The 21129-nt window shown below is 44.1% G+C and overlaps 1 protein-coding gene across 2 annotated transcripts; it reads left to right on the forward strand.

The window, feature by feature from the left end:
* The first annotated feature begins 950 nt into the window (after window positions 1–950).
* On the forward strand, window positions 951–11600 carry fdxr (ferredoxin reductase). Of its 2 annotated transcripts, none has more exons than XM_071541501.1 (12): window positions 951–1379; window positions 2072–2175; window positions 3305–3400; window positions 4336–4458; window positions 4635–4748; window positions 4889–4990; window positions 6120–6227; window positions 6687–6771; window positions 9509–9708; window positions 10168–10339; window positions 10538–10711; window positions 11203–11600. In XM_071541501.1, exons 1-12 carry the CDS (start codon window positions 1286–1288, stop codon window positions 11331–11333), a joined length of 1503 nt encoding a protein of 500 aa, XP_071397602.1. In that variant the 5' UTR covers window positions 951–1285; the 3' UTR covers window positions 11334–11600. The 2 variants fall into 2 exon arrangements, with proteins under 2 accessions (XP_071397602.1, XP_071397603.1); XM_071541502.1 differs by having other exon boundaries at window positions 6123–6227.
* The last annotated feature ends 9529 nt before the right edge of the window (window positions 11601–21129 follow it).

Here is a 21129-nt window from a genome sequence, read left to right on the forward strand (position 1 = left end):
GCAGAGGAGAGGACTGACTGATGCCTGTAGGAATTAAGGGCTTGATTTTGGATATTATTCTGAGATGGCAGAAATTGGATTTAACTACTGAATTTGATTTTAAATGTTAAGGTCTGAGTGCAAAAATACCCCAATATTCTTGGTGAAAGGCTTGACATGAGTGCACAGCTGGCTATGGTTGTTGGTAAAGGTTGTGATAGAGTCCAGAGGATATAACTAACTCACTAAGACTTACTCTCATTAAACTGGAGGAAATTACTTGCCATCCAACTTTTGATGTCCTCAAGACAACCCCTGAGGTTGTTTAAGGAGCACAGATCATTGGGTTTTAGAGGGAGGTATATCTGAGTGTTGTCAGTGTTGTACTTGTGAATGATTTGACCAAGGGGAAACATATAGACAGAGAAGAGGATAGGACCCAAAATGGAGCCTTGAGGGACGCCACAAGAGATGCCAGCTGAGGTGGATGAGGAAATGCCCAGTTTTACTGTAAAGTATGAAGTAAACCAGTCAAGGGCTGTGCCATGAACACCAACTGGAGTCGGTCAATCAGCATGACATGATCCACAGTGTCAAAGACCGCAGTAAGATCTACGAGCAGCAAAATGGCACAGTCACCTGAGTCTACAAGCAGCAGTAGGTCATTCAGCACCTTCAGTAGGGCAGATTCTGTGCAATGCAGAGCTCTGAAACCAGCATGGAAAATGTCAAGTATGTTATTATGGTTCAAGTGGGAGAGCAGCTGAGAGAGAATAACTTTTTCAAGGAATAAAAATGGACAGAGAATTGTTAATAATAATAAAAAATACTGGGGTCTAGACGGCATATAGACCATAGAGATAAAACAGTTTAATCTCTATGATATATAGACCATGCTCACGCGGAACACATGTACTAAATCCTCTGTTCTCTACGGACCGTTCTGGATGCAACACACGGTGCATCCTTGAAAGCAGTCTGTTTTGATAATGTCTAAAGTGTCGAGTACCTGTCAAAATGAAACAGTTGCCGCTAATCGTGTAGATATAACTAACTATTTGTGTTAGCTGGAGAGAGCATAAGCCGCTCATTGTTCCTGTCTGTGGAAACTATCCAAGAAAGATACAGGTTTTAACCTTGGCTTTTGCTCTCACGCCTGCTGACCGTCCAAAGCTCAAAGCAGGGACAGCTATGTGGAGCTGGTTACCAAACCAGAGGGGAACAACACAATTGACTAGGATTTTTCGTGATTTAAATATAGCTAGGCAACTAGGCTGTAGTCGGTGCTGTAACGCCTAAATATAAGATGAATGCCCATAAAGTGATATTTTGCAAGACTAATACGCTGAAGTTGTTGTGGACCTCAGGAAGAAGAAGCTGGATAAACCGACTTCACGATGGTGAGACACTGTGACAGGACATGTATGCTAACCTAGCTGTACTTACTATATGTAACGTTACCCCAGATGCGCTCGGTTCTCCTGTGTGGAGAGAACTCCATATAAAAATTGTCAATTTAATGTTGCCTTGCTTATAGGTAAATGTACATCCCTGGTAGAAGATAAGTTCAGACCTTTCACGAATCAATAGAGTCCACTCTTCAATTCGGCATATATCCGATACACCAAGCCGCACTTGTTTCAATAAAATGTCGTCTTGTAACATTGGCTTGCCTGTTACCCAATACTCGTCCCCCAAAACAAACCGAGGTGGCCAGTAGCAAGGAGTGTGAATCACTTCTAAAAGTTGACATCTTTTCGAAATACAGTGCTGCTACAGTGAATCACTTGTATGCAGAATTTTGCAGATGCCCTTAATGATTCGTAAAATGTATTAAGTCTTGTTCCCTGAGGTGTTTAGCTTTGTCGGTAAGCAAGGCAACATTGAACTGTGTTTTTTTCCATGGAGTTTGGCGTGACTTTCTCTCCATTCAGCAGTAGCATGGCTAGTAATGATACATAATCTTGCCTGAGGAATTACATTGCAGTGAGTAAACAATACGTTTTGGCACGAGCCTACACTGACTAGCTATCATATTTTCATTGAGTTTACTTTGAGGATTATGTGTTCCTTCTTTCTGCTGACTCTGCAGGTGTTTGTGGGCGTGTGCAGGCTTCTTTTTCCTCATGCAGCCCAAAGGTGTGTATTGTTGGAGGTGGTCCAGCAGGTTTCTACACGGCCCAGCATCTGATCAAGGTATTTCCACTTTTCATAATAAAGGGGCATAAAGGCTCGGGCTCAACACAGTACTAATGGAACAGAGCCATTCTTGTATCTGCATTGTGTACTGCTACATTGCGTTGTTATCTTGAACCTGTTATTATTGTTATGGTTATTACAGATGGCTGATGAGAGAAAACAGTCTAGTGGGGTGTGGAAGTAACCTCAGGGGTGTCAGTCTATAAAACCTGCAATGAAATTGTATTTATAGTTATTTCTATTGATTTTATTTACTAATTGAATTGTTCAATAATATTTATGATTAATTCATGCTTCATTTAAAGGCAGTAGTATATCCCAGAGTTTCCCCTATCATTGAATAGGTTGGTGGGTCACTCTGCCGTTAAGGAGCTGCCAACCCACCTAAAACAATTTCAGTATGCGTTTCAATGGAGAGTTTTAATGTCCCATGATGGTCTAAATGCTGTTTCAGAGCCTTTTCCACCCTGACAAGAATACAGTTCTTGGGGAAACACTGTGAATTTTTGAGGCATAAAATGTTCAAATTTAAAAGGTGTCAACTGTCAAATATTGGCACAAAAATATTGGCTATATGTAGTTTCAATGTGCCTCACAGGTTTTGGATGACAGGGAACACTTCAACAAATAAACAGTCTTCATGTCCCCTTCCAGGAAGTGATACCAATCTCCTTGAAACAAACAAAACAAACTCATACACGGCAGCTCACACAGACAAAGGAGATAGGAGAGGATTAATAGGGTTCCGCCTCCCTGCCAACGCTTCACCTTACCTCTGCTACACCCTCATTGACAGAACTTTCAGTGGATGCCTGAAAGGAGATGAAGGAGATGTATACCATTTAATCTCCAGAGGCCTGCTGCTAGCTAGACAGGAAATTGCTCCCAGACCTCAGCTCTCTGTGTATAGGAAAAGGTGGAATTTGTGAGTCACCAGGCTATGTCAGTACATTTGCATAGATAATCATTTTTGACTTGTGATTGCCCAACTGTGTTTTTGGAGATGTGTTGTCAAATTCAAGCATACAGTACCTAAATGTGCCAGGTTGGTCTCAGAAACAGGCTAGTTTCCAATGAATGCATATTTCCACCTACAGTCTAAAAGTGAACATTTTCCTCCTCCCAGGCCCGTCAAGATTTGGAAGTGGACATTTATGAGCGGCTGCCTGTCCCCTTCGGCCTGGTCAGGTTCGGGGTGGCCCCTGACCATCCTGAAGTCAAGGTCAGAGTCCTAGTTGAGTCTGCGGCTCACGCTGCGACGTAACTGTGACACAGAACAGGGTCCACAAGAGGTTTTAAAGCAAAAGTAGCCATCTTAGAAGGGTTTGACATGCTGGAGGCGTGCTGGGGTGCACTGTGGGCTATGGATAAAGTAAGAATGCAAGTGTAAATAACTGATGTAACAAAACAAATAAACATCAAACTGTTAATTGCATGTCTTACCATGACTCATATTTGCTTAGGCCTTGTACTTTATGTGAATGAGTTCAGGAGCAATAATCATTACTTTCACTCTTTTCCTTCCACCAGCCATCCCTTCAAAACCGGTTTATTTCTGTGGTGGATTACACATAGTTTGGTGCACACAATGTTCAGTGTAAACATAACCTGACTAACACCTCCAGTCATGAAATAGGAGACAAGCAGGACTTATTGGCATGCTGTTTACAATAGCGGGTGCATGGAAAGTGGGCGGGAATAAGAGGACACCAAGTCAGAAAAACCTGCTGTCTGAAAAACTGGCAGTGCAGGGTGAAAGGATTATAATACAAATGGACTATTTCCCTGGCAGTGTTATAATGATGAAACTGTGTAGCCCGCAAGGAAAGTCCCTGGCATCAACAGTGGAAAATAACAAATAGAAACTTAACTGTTGAAACCAATCAAATGGAAAATCAAGCAGTTGGACAAACAAGTCAAGTGAGGGTGACGACGTCGAAATCAAGTTTGACAGCAATGTGAAGTGGAGAGTTGCATCACATGAGGTCGTGTGGGTTGAGTTGTAAACATAAACTATGAAAAACGGAGTCTAATACAAAACACATTGGACTGTCTGTTCTGAAAACAGACTCCGGCAATTCCCCCAGAAACCATTTTCCTACGGCACACTCTCTCTAGTCCTTTCAATTTCCCCCTTTTTGTTCTTTATTTCCCCAGAACGTCATCAACACCTTTACGCAGACGGCCCAACATTCGCGTTGTTGTTTCTATGGTAATGTGAACGTGGGACAGGACCTGGGTGTAGAGGAGCTGCGGCGAGCCTACCATGCAGTCGTACTGGTAAGAACGTGAAAACACACTGCCTTGTGGGTCGTGTAGTGTAAAATCACATTTGAAAGGTGCTTTAAGAAATAAAATCACACTTTAACCTTAAACCCTTCTGTTCGCAAGCAGAGTGTGTGAGTGTGTTTGTGTGTAAGCACGCATGGGCATTCATTCTGTGTGTTTCCTGGTAGAGTTACGGAGCAGAAGGGAACAGGAGTATGGGGGTGCCAGGGGAACACTTGGCCGGTGTGCACTCGGCCAAAGACTTTGTGGGCTGGTACAACGGAGTGCCCAGTAACAGAGAGGTATTCTGTGCATTAGATTCTCTTCATCAAGCTCATGTTTCTTCTGATGGTTCTAGGAAGGTCAGCGCGGTTGCACAGCTCACTGTTCTTTATCATGAAGTCACAGTTTCTCTCCCCTGTCTGTCTGTGTTTCTGTCCAGTTGAACCCGGACCTGAGCTATGAAACAGCGGTGGTTTTAGGACAGGGGAATGTTGCTTTGGATGTAGCAAGAATACTGCTATCTCCCATTGACACTTTAAAGGTGAGAAACAGCCGTGTGTGTCCCTGAAAGTAATAATCCACAACGTTTTCATATAAATACATGTCTGTTACTCTTTATCACTTACTATTGTGCTACAACTTACAGTATATCCAGTTCATGAAAGCTAGTATGTTTGCTGTTCTAAACACCCGGTGTCTGGTAGAGCTTTCCCAGGAAAAATCCTCTGCCGCACAGTAAGTGATGTGTTAGAATAAATAGAAGAAGAACTGGGCAGTTAGCATGAGCAGCGATAGCCACCATGGCTGAACAGACAAAGAAAAGAGCGCCACCTACAGAAACTCAAACCGCATCAACAGAAAATCCAAAAGAAAAAGATCTTGGTGCTTTCCACACTGTTTGATTGACAGGTGACTTCTGGGTGTGCAGAGCGGGAACGCCACAGCAATGAGCGCTTAGTACTAAAAGATGACGTCAAATTAAACTGCAGGGGTTGATGGTAACATTTGTTCATAGGAGCACAAAAAAATAAATCTAGTTATTAATAAACACCGAACAGACATTTCACATTACATCACATTACATCTCATTTGTCAATTCTTGTAAATATTGAGTCAATATTGCCCTTTGCATATTTGCAAAGGGCAAGGGTTTGTGTGCATTTCCTCCCTTTTTTCGATTTTGTTGTGACTGATTTGTCACCTCAGCTCCATCCCCCACATTTTCCTCATTCTCACTTCTATGCTTACAGTAAAAAGAAAGTGGTTTTATAATGTTTGTTTTCTTTACAAATTCTACTCACAAATTCTTATAAAAGTGTCATTATCTGTCTCTGGTTGACTGAATTTTCCCAAGGCTCATTAGCCTATGCTAAGGGCTCTGCTTAGTGCCCACTTTCACCTCCCAATTGGGAATTATAGTTTTGAAAAGAATGACCCACACATTCATCACAGAGGCAGCATTTATATAAAAAATGACAGTATAGCCATAATGGTTAGAAGGTGAAATCTCTTGTCACACAGGTGCTCCTGTTTTGATTTCTCTCATTCACAAACGTCTATTTTTAGGAGCAAATGGGTCATGATTGTCAGTTGCCTATCTTCCCTAAATTTTGTAACAAAGGAATTGTTATTGCAGACTAATGGAAAGTTACTCTCTCCCGTGTCTGCAGAAGACTGACATCACCCAGGCAGCCCTGGAGGCCCTGGCAGAGAGCCAGGTGCGCAGGGTGCTGATCGTGGGCAGAAGAGGACCCATGCAAGTCGCTTGCACAATCAAGGTGCGTCATGAGACCTCAAAGAGGAAGTGAGATGTCAAAACAGTGGGAAACATTACCTGTTGCCATCACCTTGCATCAATAAAAGTGCTCTAACCCACCTATTTTATAATTTAACCTTTATTCCACCAGGTTAGTCCCATTGAGGCATCTCTTTTTCAAGGAAGACCTGGCCAGGGAAGACAAACAGTTGCAAAAAGTTACAAACAAACAATATTTAACGATGTACAAAAGCAAAATACATTCAAAGTCACACAGAAGAGAGCGTAAGGTAACATTTTCTGTACGTGCTGCAGCAGGCTCATAGTCCAAGCCAATTTAAATCAAAGCAAAGACAGCTCCTTACTGAGTCTGCCACAACATCCTCTCTTTAACAGTCTGAACTAGAGGCCAGCTCTTAACAGCTTTAAATCATTTTGCAGTCCAGCCCAGCCATCACTGCTATGTTCTCCTTATTTCTAGGAGGTTAGAGAAATGGTGAACCTGCCAGGCACCAGACCTGAGATGGTGGGTGCTGAGTTTGAGGGTGTTGCAGAGGCTCTGAAAGGTGAGAGATGACATCTCCTCTCAATATTTTACCCTTTCTGAGGGTCATTTTTCCTCTTTACTGTCTAATCAGCCTGCTGCATTCTTGAAGTACTAAAGTCTGGGGTTCTATTGACATTGGTGTTGTGGGAAAATTGTTGCTGCGCTGTTACAGTTAAAAAAGCGAACGTTAGAAACTGAATGAAATGCTTGACTTTTTAATTGACTCCAGGATATCTCACATTTAGAGTCGGGCTCATACAACACATTCAATATATGCAACACAATGGCGTTATGAACATATAATGCCTGTGTTTAAAGTATGAGTTCAGATGAAACGAGAGTCTAATGCAGAGACGGTGAAACATGTGAGAAGTAGGAAGGAAGAGATGTATGCTGTGGTTAAGAGCTGCAAGGTGTCGGTAACCTATTTGAACATATAGCCCATATAGGGTCATGTGAATGGAAATGTGTGCTGTGTTATTGCTAAATGTGTGAAACTGTTACCTAATGACGTTTTTAAATGCTGCAAAGTTCAAAACTTGAAATGCTTTTTCCTCAAGAATGCACTTAATCCCTTGTAGGTAATGGCTTTGAACTGCTGTGAGAAAACACATGGTTTAGAAAAGGCCTTGAGACTTATGCAATTTTGATCTTGTCCTTGTCCTTGATTGGGCTTGACGCTGCCCAGCATGTTTAGGCTTAGTGATAACGCTCTCCTTGCCACGGTCCATGGCTAATTATGAGAACTGTCCTATTAGTCTATCTGTTATCAGCACGATGGGAAGAGGGGAAAGGATTTTGTTAGTAGCAGCTAGCAGTTTGTGCCTGGCTTGTTGTCAGTGCTGCTATGGTTGCTTTGTCAATTACAGTATTATGTGCATTTCAGTGATGACCTGTTTATGGTTCTGGCAGCACATCATGTGTGCAGTCACAGGAAATTGGTGAAAACCACAGAATTTAAACATTTTCAAAACAAAACCATTAAAACCTTCAAGTATGTGGAGGGGAACGCAGATCACCGCTAGGGTTGCAAAATTCCGGGAATTTTCAAAGTTGGAAACTTTCCATGGGAATTAACGGGAATTTATGGGAATTAACGGGAATTTATGGGAATAAACGGGAATAAACCAGGAATTTACAAAATTGAAGGTATGCTCTTAATAGGGAACTTAAATATAGTTGGGGAAAATATATTTTAGCATAATCCTGACTAAAACAACCAGATATCATGCAAGTACAGTTGAATATCTATGCTATTCCTCAATCACATGCACACATAGCACACTGCTTACTGCAGGGCTATTGAGACCACGCCCCCTACACGCACTGTGCATTCCTGTGCATTTTTATTAATTTTTGAATGGGTTGGGTCAATATTTAATAATTAACTCAACATTCATGTTTTTGTTCTTCAATGAAATAATTGATTGTTCAATAAAATATTTAACACTTGATAAAGTTCTACTTACAAATAAATCTGTTTTAATTGTATTATTTTGGATGGATGTCTGCTTATAACAAAACAAATATTTATGCTTGGATATGATACCTTTCCATTAAATTACCCTCAATTCCCAGTTAATTCCCATAAATTCCCATTAATTCCCATTAATTCCCATAAATTCCCATAATTCCCATGGAAAGTTTCCAATTTGGAATATTTCCAAAATTCCCCAGCTTAACTTCCCATGGAAATTAACCGGAAACTTTCTGGAAATTTACCGGAAATTTTCCACCCCTTTGCAACCCTAATCACCGCTCTGTTTCACAACAGACTGGAACTCTGAGTGATTGCAGGCCTTGACTGTAGACCAGCTGCTTGCCTTGGACTCCCTTAGTTCCAGATTAGCTCAATGACATACTGTAGTGTTTTATTTTGAGTTTGTATGTGGGAAGGTGTAATGTTGGTGTATTTAACGCTCCTGTTCACTCACCTTTTTTTTTTCTCTATGGGGTCATTTTTGACCCCAATTGAATATTTCCATTGGATTTGCAGTGGGATAATAGTAATCTTGACATGTGTATGTATGTACATGTGCTTGTGATACCATGTACATGGCACATGCACACTTCTTTGCATATGCACACACCTGCACACACACACACACACACACACACTCACACACATACACATGTGCATATGATCACACACATGCATGTATATTCATACACACACTGTCACACATACACGCATAAACACACAAGCACACATACGCACATGTATACACAAACAAATATGCACGTAAACACACACACATATGTACATACACACACACAGTCATACAGTATGTAATATGCAAGTACTTTAAATATAATATACACCAATTGGGGTCAAAAATGACCCTGAAGTGGATATTTGTAACCTTTTCTTGTTACAATAATGCAAAAAAGAAGAGTTTTCACAGTCATCTCTGTGGGCTCATTAGGAAGGTTAAGTAAACATCCTCTATTGTCCATTATGTAAACCTAAAATGCCTTGTAGCAGTGCAAAAATATAAAATTGAAACCTCTATACCTACAAATAGTCTGTTCTTCATGATAGAAGGAAGTAGAGTTGTATCATTCTCAAAATGTAACTATGAATCTTCACAACTTGGCTGCAAATTTTCTCACAACTCTTACAATCCTGTTGTCGTATTCAGACAGAACTGCATGTCATCGCCACAAATGCTCCATGGGACCATACAGAATCTGTACTTGTTTATGTGTGTTTTGCACGTTCCCGAGCTCATCTGTGTCCACCTGCTCTGTGTCAGAGCTGCCGAGGCCCAGGAAGCGTCTGACGGAGCTGATGGTGAAGGCCGCCCTGGAGATCCCCGGAGAGAAGGAGCGCGCGAGACGGGGCGAGGTCTCCCGCAGCTGGGGGTTCCGCTTCTTCCGGAGCCCCGTCGAGGTCCTGGCCGCCCCCGACCAAACCAGAGTCACCGGCATCCGACTGGCAGTCAACAGGCTGGAGGTGAACAGGATTTTGCTACTCATTCTGTCTCTTTCCTTCTCTCTTTTTCTATTGCTTTTCCTAGCATTCGCTCTTACATGATCACTCTGTGGGCACAGGAATATAACATAACAGCATGAAGGCCTTGACCTTTGCACTCCTTATATTGATTGTTTGAATTTTTTGGTGATATAGGAAGTTGAAGCGTATTCTACTGTTGCACTCAGTGTAACTCAGTGTCGATCTATGTAAGAAGTGCATAAGCTAAATGGCAAAAATGTAATACCATCATCTCCTTTTTGCCAAATAGTACATTTACCCTGATGTTGTTGTGTTATTTCATACATAACACAGATATGGCATCAAATTGTAAGCTGAAAAGTATTAAATTCAAATCCAAATACCTGGAGAAAGAGTTCATAAAAAGGCATAAGTTCATAAAATCAGCCTGTTTAACTTTGGTCGTCTGTGTGTGACCAGGGGTCAGGTGAGGGAGCCCGGGCGGTCCCCACAGGAGAGGTGGAGGATGTGACCTGCGGCCTGCTCATCAGCAGTATCGGCTACAAGAGCCTCCCCATTGACCCGTCGGTGCCGTTTGACTCCCGCAGAGCTATCGTCCCAAACACCATGGGCCGTGTGCAGCAGGCTGCAGGTACTGCCCTGTATGTGTGTGAAGGTCTACATTTCACAAATTCAACACATCAAAATCACAGATTATCCATCCTCTTTCACCCGGAAACACATCAAATTACGGAAGCAAGAAATTCTCAAAATGCCGTTTAGCTGTGACTTTAAAAGGCACCGTAAGAAAGAAAGTCACAAACTAGAGTGAATTCCTCTCTCTTTCCAGGTCTATATTGTAGCGGCTGGTTGAAGACAGGCCCCACCGGGGTGATAGCCACCACTATGAACAACAGTTTTGACACTGCACGCACCCTACTGGAGGACATCGACTCGGGAACCTTGGATGTGTCTGCCGCCAAGCCTGGCTCACAGGGAGTCAGTGCTCTGCTGGAGGAGAGAGGTACGGTACTGTCTCTCTGGCTATCTTGCTCTCTCCTTTCTTGCTCTCTTCTTGTTATCTAGCCTGGGTTTTCCTCTGAGTTGAAGCAATCACTAGCCTCAGATAACTGGAGAACATCATTAGTTGTAAATCAGTTATGAGGTGCTTTGCTTGTGATGTGATTTTGACTGGATAACCCAATAGAGAAAGAGAGGCAAAGTGTCAACATATCAAGTGAGAGAGACTATTATTTAGCATTGACAGCTAACTCACCCACGCAACTCCACCACAGAGCGCTCCAGTACAGTATACTATAATTAAAGGTCAAAATTTCACATTTTCAAAGGCCATAACTGCTGCACTGTCGGTCCAATTTTGATGAAACTTGTTGCCGATTTGCCGAAAGGGTGCCTGCATCATTCGTGGGGCACGATGAATGACATGTTTACTTGTTATGAAAATTCCACTAACCTACCCCTGCCCCAATGTGGGCAAAATTTGACTGTTTGTAGGAGTGAAGCCTGTGACTTTCTCAGACTGGGAGAAGATAGACAATGAGGAGACCAGGAGGGGTGAGGCCATGGGAAAACCCAGAGAAAAACTGCTGGTTGTGGAGGAAATGCTGCAGGTGGCTCGGGCATGACTGAAAACAAGAAATTGTTTACAGATGAACACTGTAATATGTTGAGTATCTGTTGCAGTATACAATTATAGCACTTGTTAACATATTGCTGGAGACATCAATGATTTCTTTGGGACCATACTAGCGGAAGTGGGAATTTTTAGAGTAAGCTAAAAATCTGAGACTGTTGATGTTTCATGTGGCACTGGCCTTAAAAACTAGTAAAAAATTGTGTAGTGACTGAAATCTAACTTATACTTGTTAATATGGTATTCATATTATCCTGTTCGTAACTTTTATACAAAATAAAATGTAATTTCTATTGTTTTCTTCCTGTCTTGGAATAACATTTTCTGTTGCAACATTGAAAATATTTCACCCAATTCAATTTTTAGCATAGATGTAGGACTATGCACTATGTAAGTGTAAGCTACTAGCTCAGTTATTCCAACTGATACTTGTGTATTGCCACTCTTCAGCAAAATTGAGCATTATTCAGAATTCATGGCACATTTCTTAAAACTTTGGCTCAATGGGAATTTAAAATATACAACTTTAGATGTACACGAGCTACATTTCCTGGAGAAAATGTGCAGGCTAGCTGGAGAAGTAGCAGCAGCACTTCACTGTAATACTAAATGGATTAGGTTTGTAGGTGGTTACTAGGTGAATACTAGTGATTTTAACGCATTTGGCATGAAATGTGCTTTGAGGCCCTGTCTCAAGCTCCCCAAACAAATATCATACAGTTTAAATGTAAAAAATAATATTTTCCCCTGCATGGTGAGAGGAGATTGGCTCGTGGACAGTAAAGGAAGACTGTGGATTGGCTACATTCTCTGCCGCAGCACCACTATGGGTGCATTCCATTTGGCCAAAATGCGTCCTCTCCTCCGTCCTCGCGGCCTCGTCTCCTCGGTGCCGCCATCATGAAGGACATTCCAATTGGTCAAAAAACGCATGAAGGATCCTTCATGTCTCCTCGGGTGCATTGTCTTGTGTCTCCTCCTCCGTCCTCGCGACCTCGTCTCCTCGCTGACCCGGCATCCAAAAATGAGCCGCCATCATTAAGGATGTTCCAATTGGTTAAAAGACGCATGAAGGATCCTTCAAGTCTCCTCGCCTCCGTCCTCCACTAAGGCGTGGTCGGAGGATACTCAGGTGTATCCTCGATGCGGAAATAATGAGTGAAGGCAATTAACCATTGGCACGTGCGGATATAAGCCCGCCTCCATACCATCAGAAAACGTGCGGACATTGGCAGAAAAAAAATCCACAGGTGTAAGTAGCCCCAACTTGTTATATATTCTTCAAACAGAAATAGCAGAGGTTTTAAATGTTAGCCGAACATTTGTTAATGAAGGGTTATACGTTAAAGGTTCATATACTGACAGATCTGTTGTAGTTGTAGGATGTCAAACTTTTCCCAAATAGGCATCAGGAAATGATCTTAAGGCTTGAATGTGATATAGGGACAGAGGAGACGCGCCAGCTGATCCTCCAGCGCATAGAGAGGGTGAGTGGGGGGCAAGTAACGTGAATTTTATTTTATAGTTATTTATCATTAATATGAATGACATTCCATGATCTAATAAGCCTGAATGAAATCCGTTCATTAGGACATATAGAAATAGCCTATAAATGCACACATGCGACTCTTTTACCATGCGCGTCTCTTTCTAATAGGACCTCAAGTCAGCAGCACCGGGCTCTGGGTCTGAGGATGGGGAGCAAACGGCTGCAGCTGGCCCCGGTTTTCCCTCATGCATGAGACTACCGGCGGGAGGCCGTCGGCGCTCCCTCCCGCTTTAATAGACTCGTGTGGACCAGCAGCCGGAGTCAGCCGCTGTGCGCTCCCCATCCAGCCCCGATCCCAGTCCCCCTGATGAGCAACCGGAGCCATCAGATGCTGCTGCCCGCTCCCATGTGTGACCTCCGCGGCTTCCTCGGTTCCCCCGGCAGCCAAGAGGCGAAGAGGAGAGGGAGCGCTGCTGGGGTTTCTCCGGGAAGTGGCCGAGGACGCACGGGCTGAGCAGCAGACGGAGCGATTTTCAACTATATTAGAGACAGTTTTATTTTATTTTTTTAATGTAAAAAAAATAAATAAAAATTTCTCTGCCTTTTAGGCGTAGCCTACCTCTGTTTCCATTCTCACCATATTCATAACCTTGGCAATGACCGTTGCCATGACAGGACATATTTTCATCATAAAGGCCGGAATCACTGCTGGAATCACTTCTGTGTCTTCTCTGGATCACCAGCTGGTTTGCTGCGTTTGTTTGATGTGTCTCTCATTCAGTGTTCATCATGCTTATGAATTGTGTTTGTGTGTGTTGCCATGGAATTTCTCTTCTGGAGAATAAATTCTTACTAAACATTAACAGCATTTCCTTGTTTTAAATCGCACATTTTGCTCTTACAGCTAGATCTATGGTTATTTGGGAATTGTATTTATTTATTTAGGAATTAAAAGAAAGCACTTTGGTTCATTGCCAGTAAGTGTCAAACAGCCCACATGATCGTTGTCTAATCCAAGTCGCATAAAGGATAAAAGTTGGACAATTTGTATAGCACCTTCTTATCAGTGCTGCAAAGTGCTTCACAAAATTAAAATGTAGCATACAGCAGACAGAATAACACAAAAACTGAATAAAAACAGAAACAGAAACGCTTTTTAGGCATTAGGGATTTTTTTTGAAGTGTTCTACCTTCATGAGGTAGACAAGGCTCACTAGAGGCTGGCATAATTTAGATGAATTAAACATTAATCTGAACTTTGTTAAACGTTTTTATGTGGATAAAACATGAGCCTTAATTTAGACAGCTGTCATCCTGCGCGGGAGGAGCCTCAACGCAACGCTTCACACGTCAGTTCAATATGGCGGTGTGAGGATGTTCCAATTGACAAGCCAGGTTCACTCGCCTCCTCGCATCTTCTCCTCGTTTCCTCCGTGACCTTTGACCGAGGAGTCGAGGAAGAGACGCGAGGCGAGGAGACGAGGAGAAATCGTTACCAAATGGAATGCACCCAGAGACTTGTCCTGAAGCCTCTCAAGCGGTGCCATGGCTGTGTGCTTCAAGAGCTGAAAGGTGAATGTTCGCACCGGTCTGAGGTCGTGTGCGCTCTGGAGCAGGTTTTCTTCAAAGACCTCTCTGTATTTGGCTCTGGTCATCGTTCCCACAATCCTGAGAAGCATCCCCATTCCCCACAAGCATGATGCTGCCACCACCATGCTTCATCGTAGGGATGGTATTAGGTGATGAGCGGTAGTACCTGGTTTTTGCCAGACATGGCGCTTGCTATTCAGTCCAAAGAATTTAATTTTTCCCACGGCGCAGCCAAGGGCATCACGAGGCAAATTCAGGTCAGGCAGTCAGTCATCTGTTGCTTCGTGAGATGACCTCTACAGGGTGTCTATGACTGAGATGCAGTGTTTCCCATACAGAGGTACAAAATCAAAAGTTGGTCAATGTTTAGAAATGTATCTAAATCGATCTCTAATGCGCCTGATGTGCATATCATGTCACGTTTGTCATTTGGCGATGCACAGACCAGCAGGAATGTACTCGAATCAAACAGAGCCTCCGGGTGTGAAAACTAAAGTGAAACTTAACATTCCACAATTTTCTCCAAACTCTCTGTTAGTAACAGGAATTGTAAACAGTAACTTGATAACATCTTCTGCTGCCCTAAATCTTTAATGGTAACATATTTACCTTTTGTAATTAAGTGGAATTGTTTAACCGCTTCAGTGCATTGAATTGAAGTGAATTGAACACATGCCGCGGGTCTGTACATGGGCTGTGCTTGTCTCATCAGACCAGAGAATCTTTTCCTCATGCTCTGAGTCCCTGAAGTGCCATTTGGCAAACTTAATATGCCTTTTCCTCAAGAGTGGCTTTATACCTTCCCTAGATCTATGCCTTGACACAAATCTTAGGTCTACAGAGAATTCGTTGGACTTTATGGCTTGGTTTTTGCACCGACACCTAAATCATGTCCAGTCAATTGAATTTACCACAGGTGGACTATAATGAAGTCCTAGAGACATCAAGGATGACTAAAGGATGCATTGTATAATATTAGGTATGCTGGTTGTGTTACTTAGTTTTTGTTTTGTTTTGTTGCGATGCCATGTTGCGTCTGTACAGCATGGAGTCCAAGACAAATTTCCTTAGGGGACAGTAAAAGTATATCTTTGCTCAATTTAGAGTGTAATAGCAATGGCTCTGATACTTATGTAAAAGAGACATCAGCTTAATACATTTGAAAAAAAATAAAAAAAAATTCTAATTATGGTTTAACTTTGTCAAGTCTATAACAAAGAGAAAAGGGGTCTCAGTACTTTGAAGCCACTGTATACCATACTTGGCGCATAAAGGTTTGCATCGCTGCCTTTTCACTTACTGCTAGAAATTACAGTAGGATTAGCTGTAAATTCAGCTAAATCCTAAAATAGAGTTCTGTCAGGCTTGGTCCTATGGAGTAAAGCTGTCAGAAATTGAGAAGTTGTAGTGTGGCTTGTCAAATTGCCCCAACAAAATCAAAGCTAATCTGGGGGTTGGGGATAGAGAAATGACAACACAAATACAAGTAAAAAGTTTAATTGAGGTAGAGGCAGAGCAGGTACATGCAGAAACATTATGCCCACATCCTAGACCTGAAGACATGAACTCTTGCCTCCCTTCCTTCACAAAAAAAAAAAAAACTGTGATAGAGGGAGACTCCGAGGTGGGCACATTAAGGTCAATGGTCGGCTCTGGGGTTCTGAGAACAGCAGTGGTGGTAGTGATCATGTCTAGAACAACATGTTGGATGCTGGGATTGCTGCCTTTAGGTGCACTCTTTAAACTAAACGAATTTCTGGACGCAGCTCGCTCACTGTCACGTTGTCTGCCACTGTCACGTTGCGGCCCCCGCCCAGGCCCCCGCCCAGGCCCACGCCCATGTCACCATGACACCGTCACGGCCGCCGTCACGTTGTCTGCCACGGTCATGGCTGCCGTCACGTTGTCTGCCACGGTCATGGCCGCCGTCACGTTGTCTGCCACAGTCATGGCCGCCGTCACGTTGTCTGCAACGGTCATGGCCGCCGTCACGTTGTCTGCCACGGTCATGGCCGCCGTCACGTTGTCTGCCACGGTCATGGCCGCCGTCACGTTGTCTGCCACCGTCACGTTGTCTGCCACGGTCATGGCCGCCGTCACGTTGTCTGCCACGGTCATGGCCGCCGTCACGTTGTCTGCCACCGTCACGTTGTCTGCCACGGTCATGGCCGCCGTCACGTTGTCTGCCACGGTCATGGCCGCCGTCACGTTGTCTGCCACGGTCATGGCCGCCGTCACGTTGTCTGCCACGGTCATGGCCGCCGTCACGTTGTCTGCCACCGTCACGTTGTCTGCCACAGTCATGGCCGCCGTCACGTTGTCTGCCACCGTCACGTTGTCTGCAACGGTCATGGCCGCCGTCACGTTGTCTGCCACGGTCATGGCCGCCGTCACGTTGTCTGCCACGGTCATGGCCGCCGTCACGTTGTCTGCCACGGTCACGTTGTCTGCAACGGTCATGGCCGCCGTCACGTTGTCTGCCACGGTCATGGCCGCCGTCACGTTGTCTGCCACCGTCATGTTGTCTGCCACGGTCATGGCCGCCGTCACGTTGTCTGCCACGGTCATGGCCACGGTCATGGCCACCGTCACGTTGTCTGCCACCGTCACGTTGTCTGCCACGGTCATGGCCGCCGTCACGTTGTCTGCCACAGTCATGGCCGCCGTCACGTTGTCTGCCACCGTCACGTTGTCTGCCACGGTCATGGCCGCCGTCACGTTGTCTGCCACGGTCATGGCCGCCGTCACGTTGTCTGCCACGGTCATGGCCGCCGTCACGTTGTCTGCCACCGTCACGTTGTCTGCCACGGTCATGGCCGCCGTCACGTTGTCTGCCACGGTCATGGCCGCCGTCACGTTGTCTGCCACGGTCATGGCCACCGTCACGTTGTCTGCCACCGTCACGTTGTCTGCCACAGTCATGGCCGCCGTCACGTTGTCTGCCACGGTCATGGCCGCCGTCACGTTGTCTGCCACCGTCACGTTGTCTGCCACCATCATGGCCGCCGTCACGTTGTCTGCCACCGTCACGTTGTCTGCCACCGTCACGTTGTCTGCCACCGTCATGGCCGCCGTCACGTTGTCTGCCACGGTCATGGCCGCCGTCACGTTGTCTGCCACCGTCATGGCCGCCGTCACGTTGTCTGCCACCGTCATGGCCGCCGTCACGTTGTCTGCCACCGTCACGTTGTCTGCCACAGTCATGGCCGCCGTCACGTTGTCTGCCACCGTCACGTTGTCTGCCACCATCATGGCCGCCGTCACGTTGTCTGCCACCGTCATGGCAGTCATGTTGTCGGCCGCAGTCATCTTTACACTGATTGTTTCCATTGGAGTCAACTGGGTACCCCCACGGAAGGGCCCATGTTTGTTAGGGCGTCCTCGAATGGGCTGGCGGTGATGCACAGATGATGCCTCAGCTTCCACTTCATTGGTTTCCAATTGTACTGTTGAGTAAGAAAACACCAACATTAGATAATAAATGTATATTGAGAACTGAACACTCATGATTACCACATCAAAGGCTAAAAAGCCAAGGCTACACAAAATTGCTTTTTAGCTAGTGGATTTTCAGAGAACCTGCTTACCGTCTTCAGCACGTCGCTCATCAAATATGGACTCCATTGACTGAAGAAGTGTAAGGGCTTTCTTTATCGAGATCTCATTGGGTGAAATCTCTGCAGTACAAGGGAAATTGAGTTAGTAGTAGCTTTTTATTAGTGCTTCGCAGTCATTTATAGACTGAAATTACACACCAATTTACATACATATAGTATATCAAAACAGGGAGATTATCAATAATAGCAAGAAAGCAGTAGCATATACAATCTACAATGAAATGTCAACAGGGTAGTCAGGCCAGATCTAGTGCTAATCCTATGAAGAAGGGATTCTGGAATGCTGTAGTAATATCAGTAGTCTGGGGGAAAAGAAGGGGAAAGTGAGAAGAGTGAAAACGATGATGTACAGTTGTTGAGTCTTGTGAGGTAGGGGATGGGAGACTTGAACGACCTGTTCTTGCCAGCGGGTTGTTAAGTTTGTGACCATTGCGAGTGGTATGTCCAGATATTTGTTCTCTAGATGGGGGGAGCCAGTCAAAGCAGTGGGAAGATTGCAGTGAAAGAGCAAATTTCAGGCAGATCTGCTCCCTCCTCTTCTCAAGAGGGGGGATGCCTAGGGTGTTTAGGGCTTGCTGGTAGCTGATGTAAGATGCTTCCAGGATAATGCGACATGCCCTCTTTTGCACACGCTCCAACTGTCTTGGGTGAGACCAGGATGCCAAGCAGGGACTGCATACTCCAGCACTGGTCTAATGTAGCCGATATAAATGGCTCGTAGGTCAGCGTGAGTGACGGAGAAACGCTTGAGGAGGAAAAGCTTCCTGCTAGAGCTTGCCATCACGGTGTTTACCTGGTCACTCCACCTGAGGTTGTGCTGGATGGAGAGTCCCAGCACTTTGATTTTAGGCAGGACAGACAGGGGGATGTTGTTAATGGAAAGAGGTGGTGCTGGTGGTGGATTTTTACTGAATGGTATGTGCATAGCGACGCATTTCTTTTCATTAAGGAGCATGTTGTTTTGGGCAGACCAGATATTTAGCTCATTGAGCGGATTCTGCATGGAAGAGGGCTGCTGCCACTGTCTAGACTCCAGTAAATTGATGTCATCAATGTACTTCCACACTGGGTTGGGGGCACCAAGGGCAGCGTCATCAATCAGGGCAAGGAAGAGGATGGGTCCAAGGAGAGTTCCTTGGGCCACCCCACATGTGAGGTACTCCCATTCTGATAAGGCACCACGATAGCGTACCCTTTGTCTCCGATTGGAGATAAATTTACAAATCCAAGGACTAGTGCAGGCCTCACTCCCATGGTCAGGATCCTGTTGATTATAATGTTATGGTTAACCCGGTCAAAGGTCAACTAAAATCAGTAGCTACCAGTGAACAGACAGAGCCAGGTTTGTCTGTGTTTTTAAACAGACAGTCAACTAGGCTGACAAGGGCATGGGTGGTGGATTTGCCCTTCAAACTCCCGAACTGTCTGGGATCGAATGAGATGTCCTCGAGAACCCACTGGAGAGCAGTTTTCAGCAATTTTTGCAAACTGGGAGGTCAGGGAAATAGGTCTTAACTGCTCTAACAGTGCGGGGGAAGCTTTGGGGATGGAAATAACCACAGCCTCTTTCCAGTGTTTAGGGATGCAGCCCTCGTTAAAGGAGGAGTTTAGAACATGACAAAGAGGAACACTGATCTCACAAGCAAACTCCTTCAAGATTTTCTGGGGGATTAAGATTGGGGCCAGGTGCTTTGTTGACTTTGACAGCTTGGAGGCTTTTGTAGACATCCCATACTGGGATGGTGGGCAGCTGGTGAGGAGTGGGGAGAAAGGATGGTAGCTGGGTGGTATTGAGTACTGGCAAAGCACATGATATCTCAGCAAAGTTAGTCTGAAATTAGTTCCAAAAGTTATAGCTGCCATTGAACATGTGCTTACCTTTCAGTCTCCTCTTAAAACCATCCTCCTGTGTGCCACCTTCTGGTGAAGAAGATCCTGTAGATGGTGTACTTGCAGTTAGCACAGGTTAGTGCAGTTATTGATAACAGAAATACAGGGCAAAACCAGTCAAATGTAGCCTCAACATTTCTCTTGCCTAGAATGGTCCAGTACATGCCCTCATGTTCAGAACTAGAAATTCCAAGACCTAAGACTACTGTCATCATCAATATGGACAACCTGAAGCTGCAAGGCTGATTGTAGGAGCTCAGAATATTGTGAAATTGTGTGGCCTTAGTCTTAAATGTACTGTCCTCAATTTATTTACAATTTCATAAATACTGGTTTAAACAGCATTATAAAGACATACCTTTGTCAAGCCAAACACTCAGCACACAGAGAACCAAGGCCCAAAAAGTTCCCATTGCTTTGGTCACCAAGACAAAATAACTACCTGAGCCACAGCAGAGGTTTATAAAAGCACTTCCTACTGGTGCCACAGCTGTTGCTGATCAGCTCTAATGACTAATTGGCTCTCTCTTTATATGAAACAGTGTCAGTGCTGGTAGAGGTTCAGCATTTCATAGTATATGATATATGACAATTTCTCAATAACCATACAAATCTGCTTGAACATTTCTGGAAGATTCTTTTTAATATGTATGTGAAAGCATTTTTCACTTCATTCAGCATTTTTCACTTCATTCAGCATTTTTCACTTCAGTAAAAAAAAAAAAAATACAGGGCCCAAGATGGTCACACAGAATCATCTATGATTCCAGATCATTATGCTTTTAAGCTGATTGCACCAAAGCAATTTTTAAAAAAGCACCTCATTGCAGAGTCAAAGTTCCTCTAGAAGTCTTTTGACTTCACTACTTCTACTACACTACTTCTTAGTGTCTCCATTATGTTGTCCCAGTCTATTACATTTTCACACTGAGGCCCTAATTGACTGAAAAGCTATTGAGGAAGCAAATAGCTCAAGCAAGTTACTATTTATGCAAATCAAGTGATCGTGAAAAAAAACACCCACAATATATGTCATTGCGTTAAATTGCACAATTTCCAAACAGCTACATTTATATAATGTAACTAACCATTAAGGCCATAGTCTGATTAAGCTGTTTTACATGATCCCATTGTGCAACTAAAATGACTTTTTTTCAAAAGTTTGCGCTTTTCCTACAGGGGCGCATTTTGAGAGATGTTTT

Source organism: Centroberyx affinis, unplaced genomic scaffold, assembly GCF_046629955.1.
Source record: "Centroberyx affinis isolate AG114_WGS23_722 - 3 ecotype Tasmania unplaced genomic scaffold, CSIRO-AGI_Caff_v1 ptg003894l_1, whole genome shotgun sequence".
NCBI lineage: Eukaryota > Metazoa > Chordata > Actinopteri > Beryciformes > Berycidae > Centroberyx > Centroberyx affinis.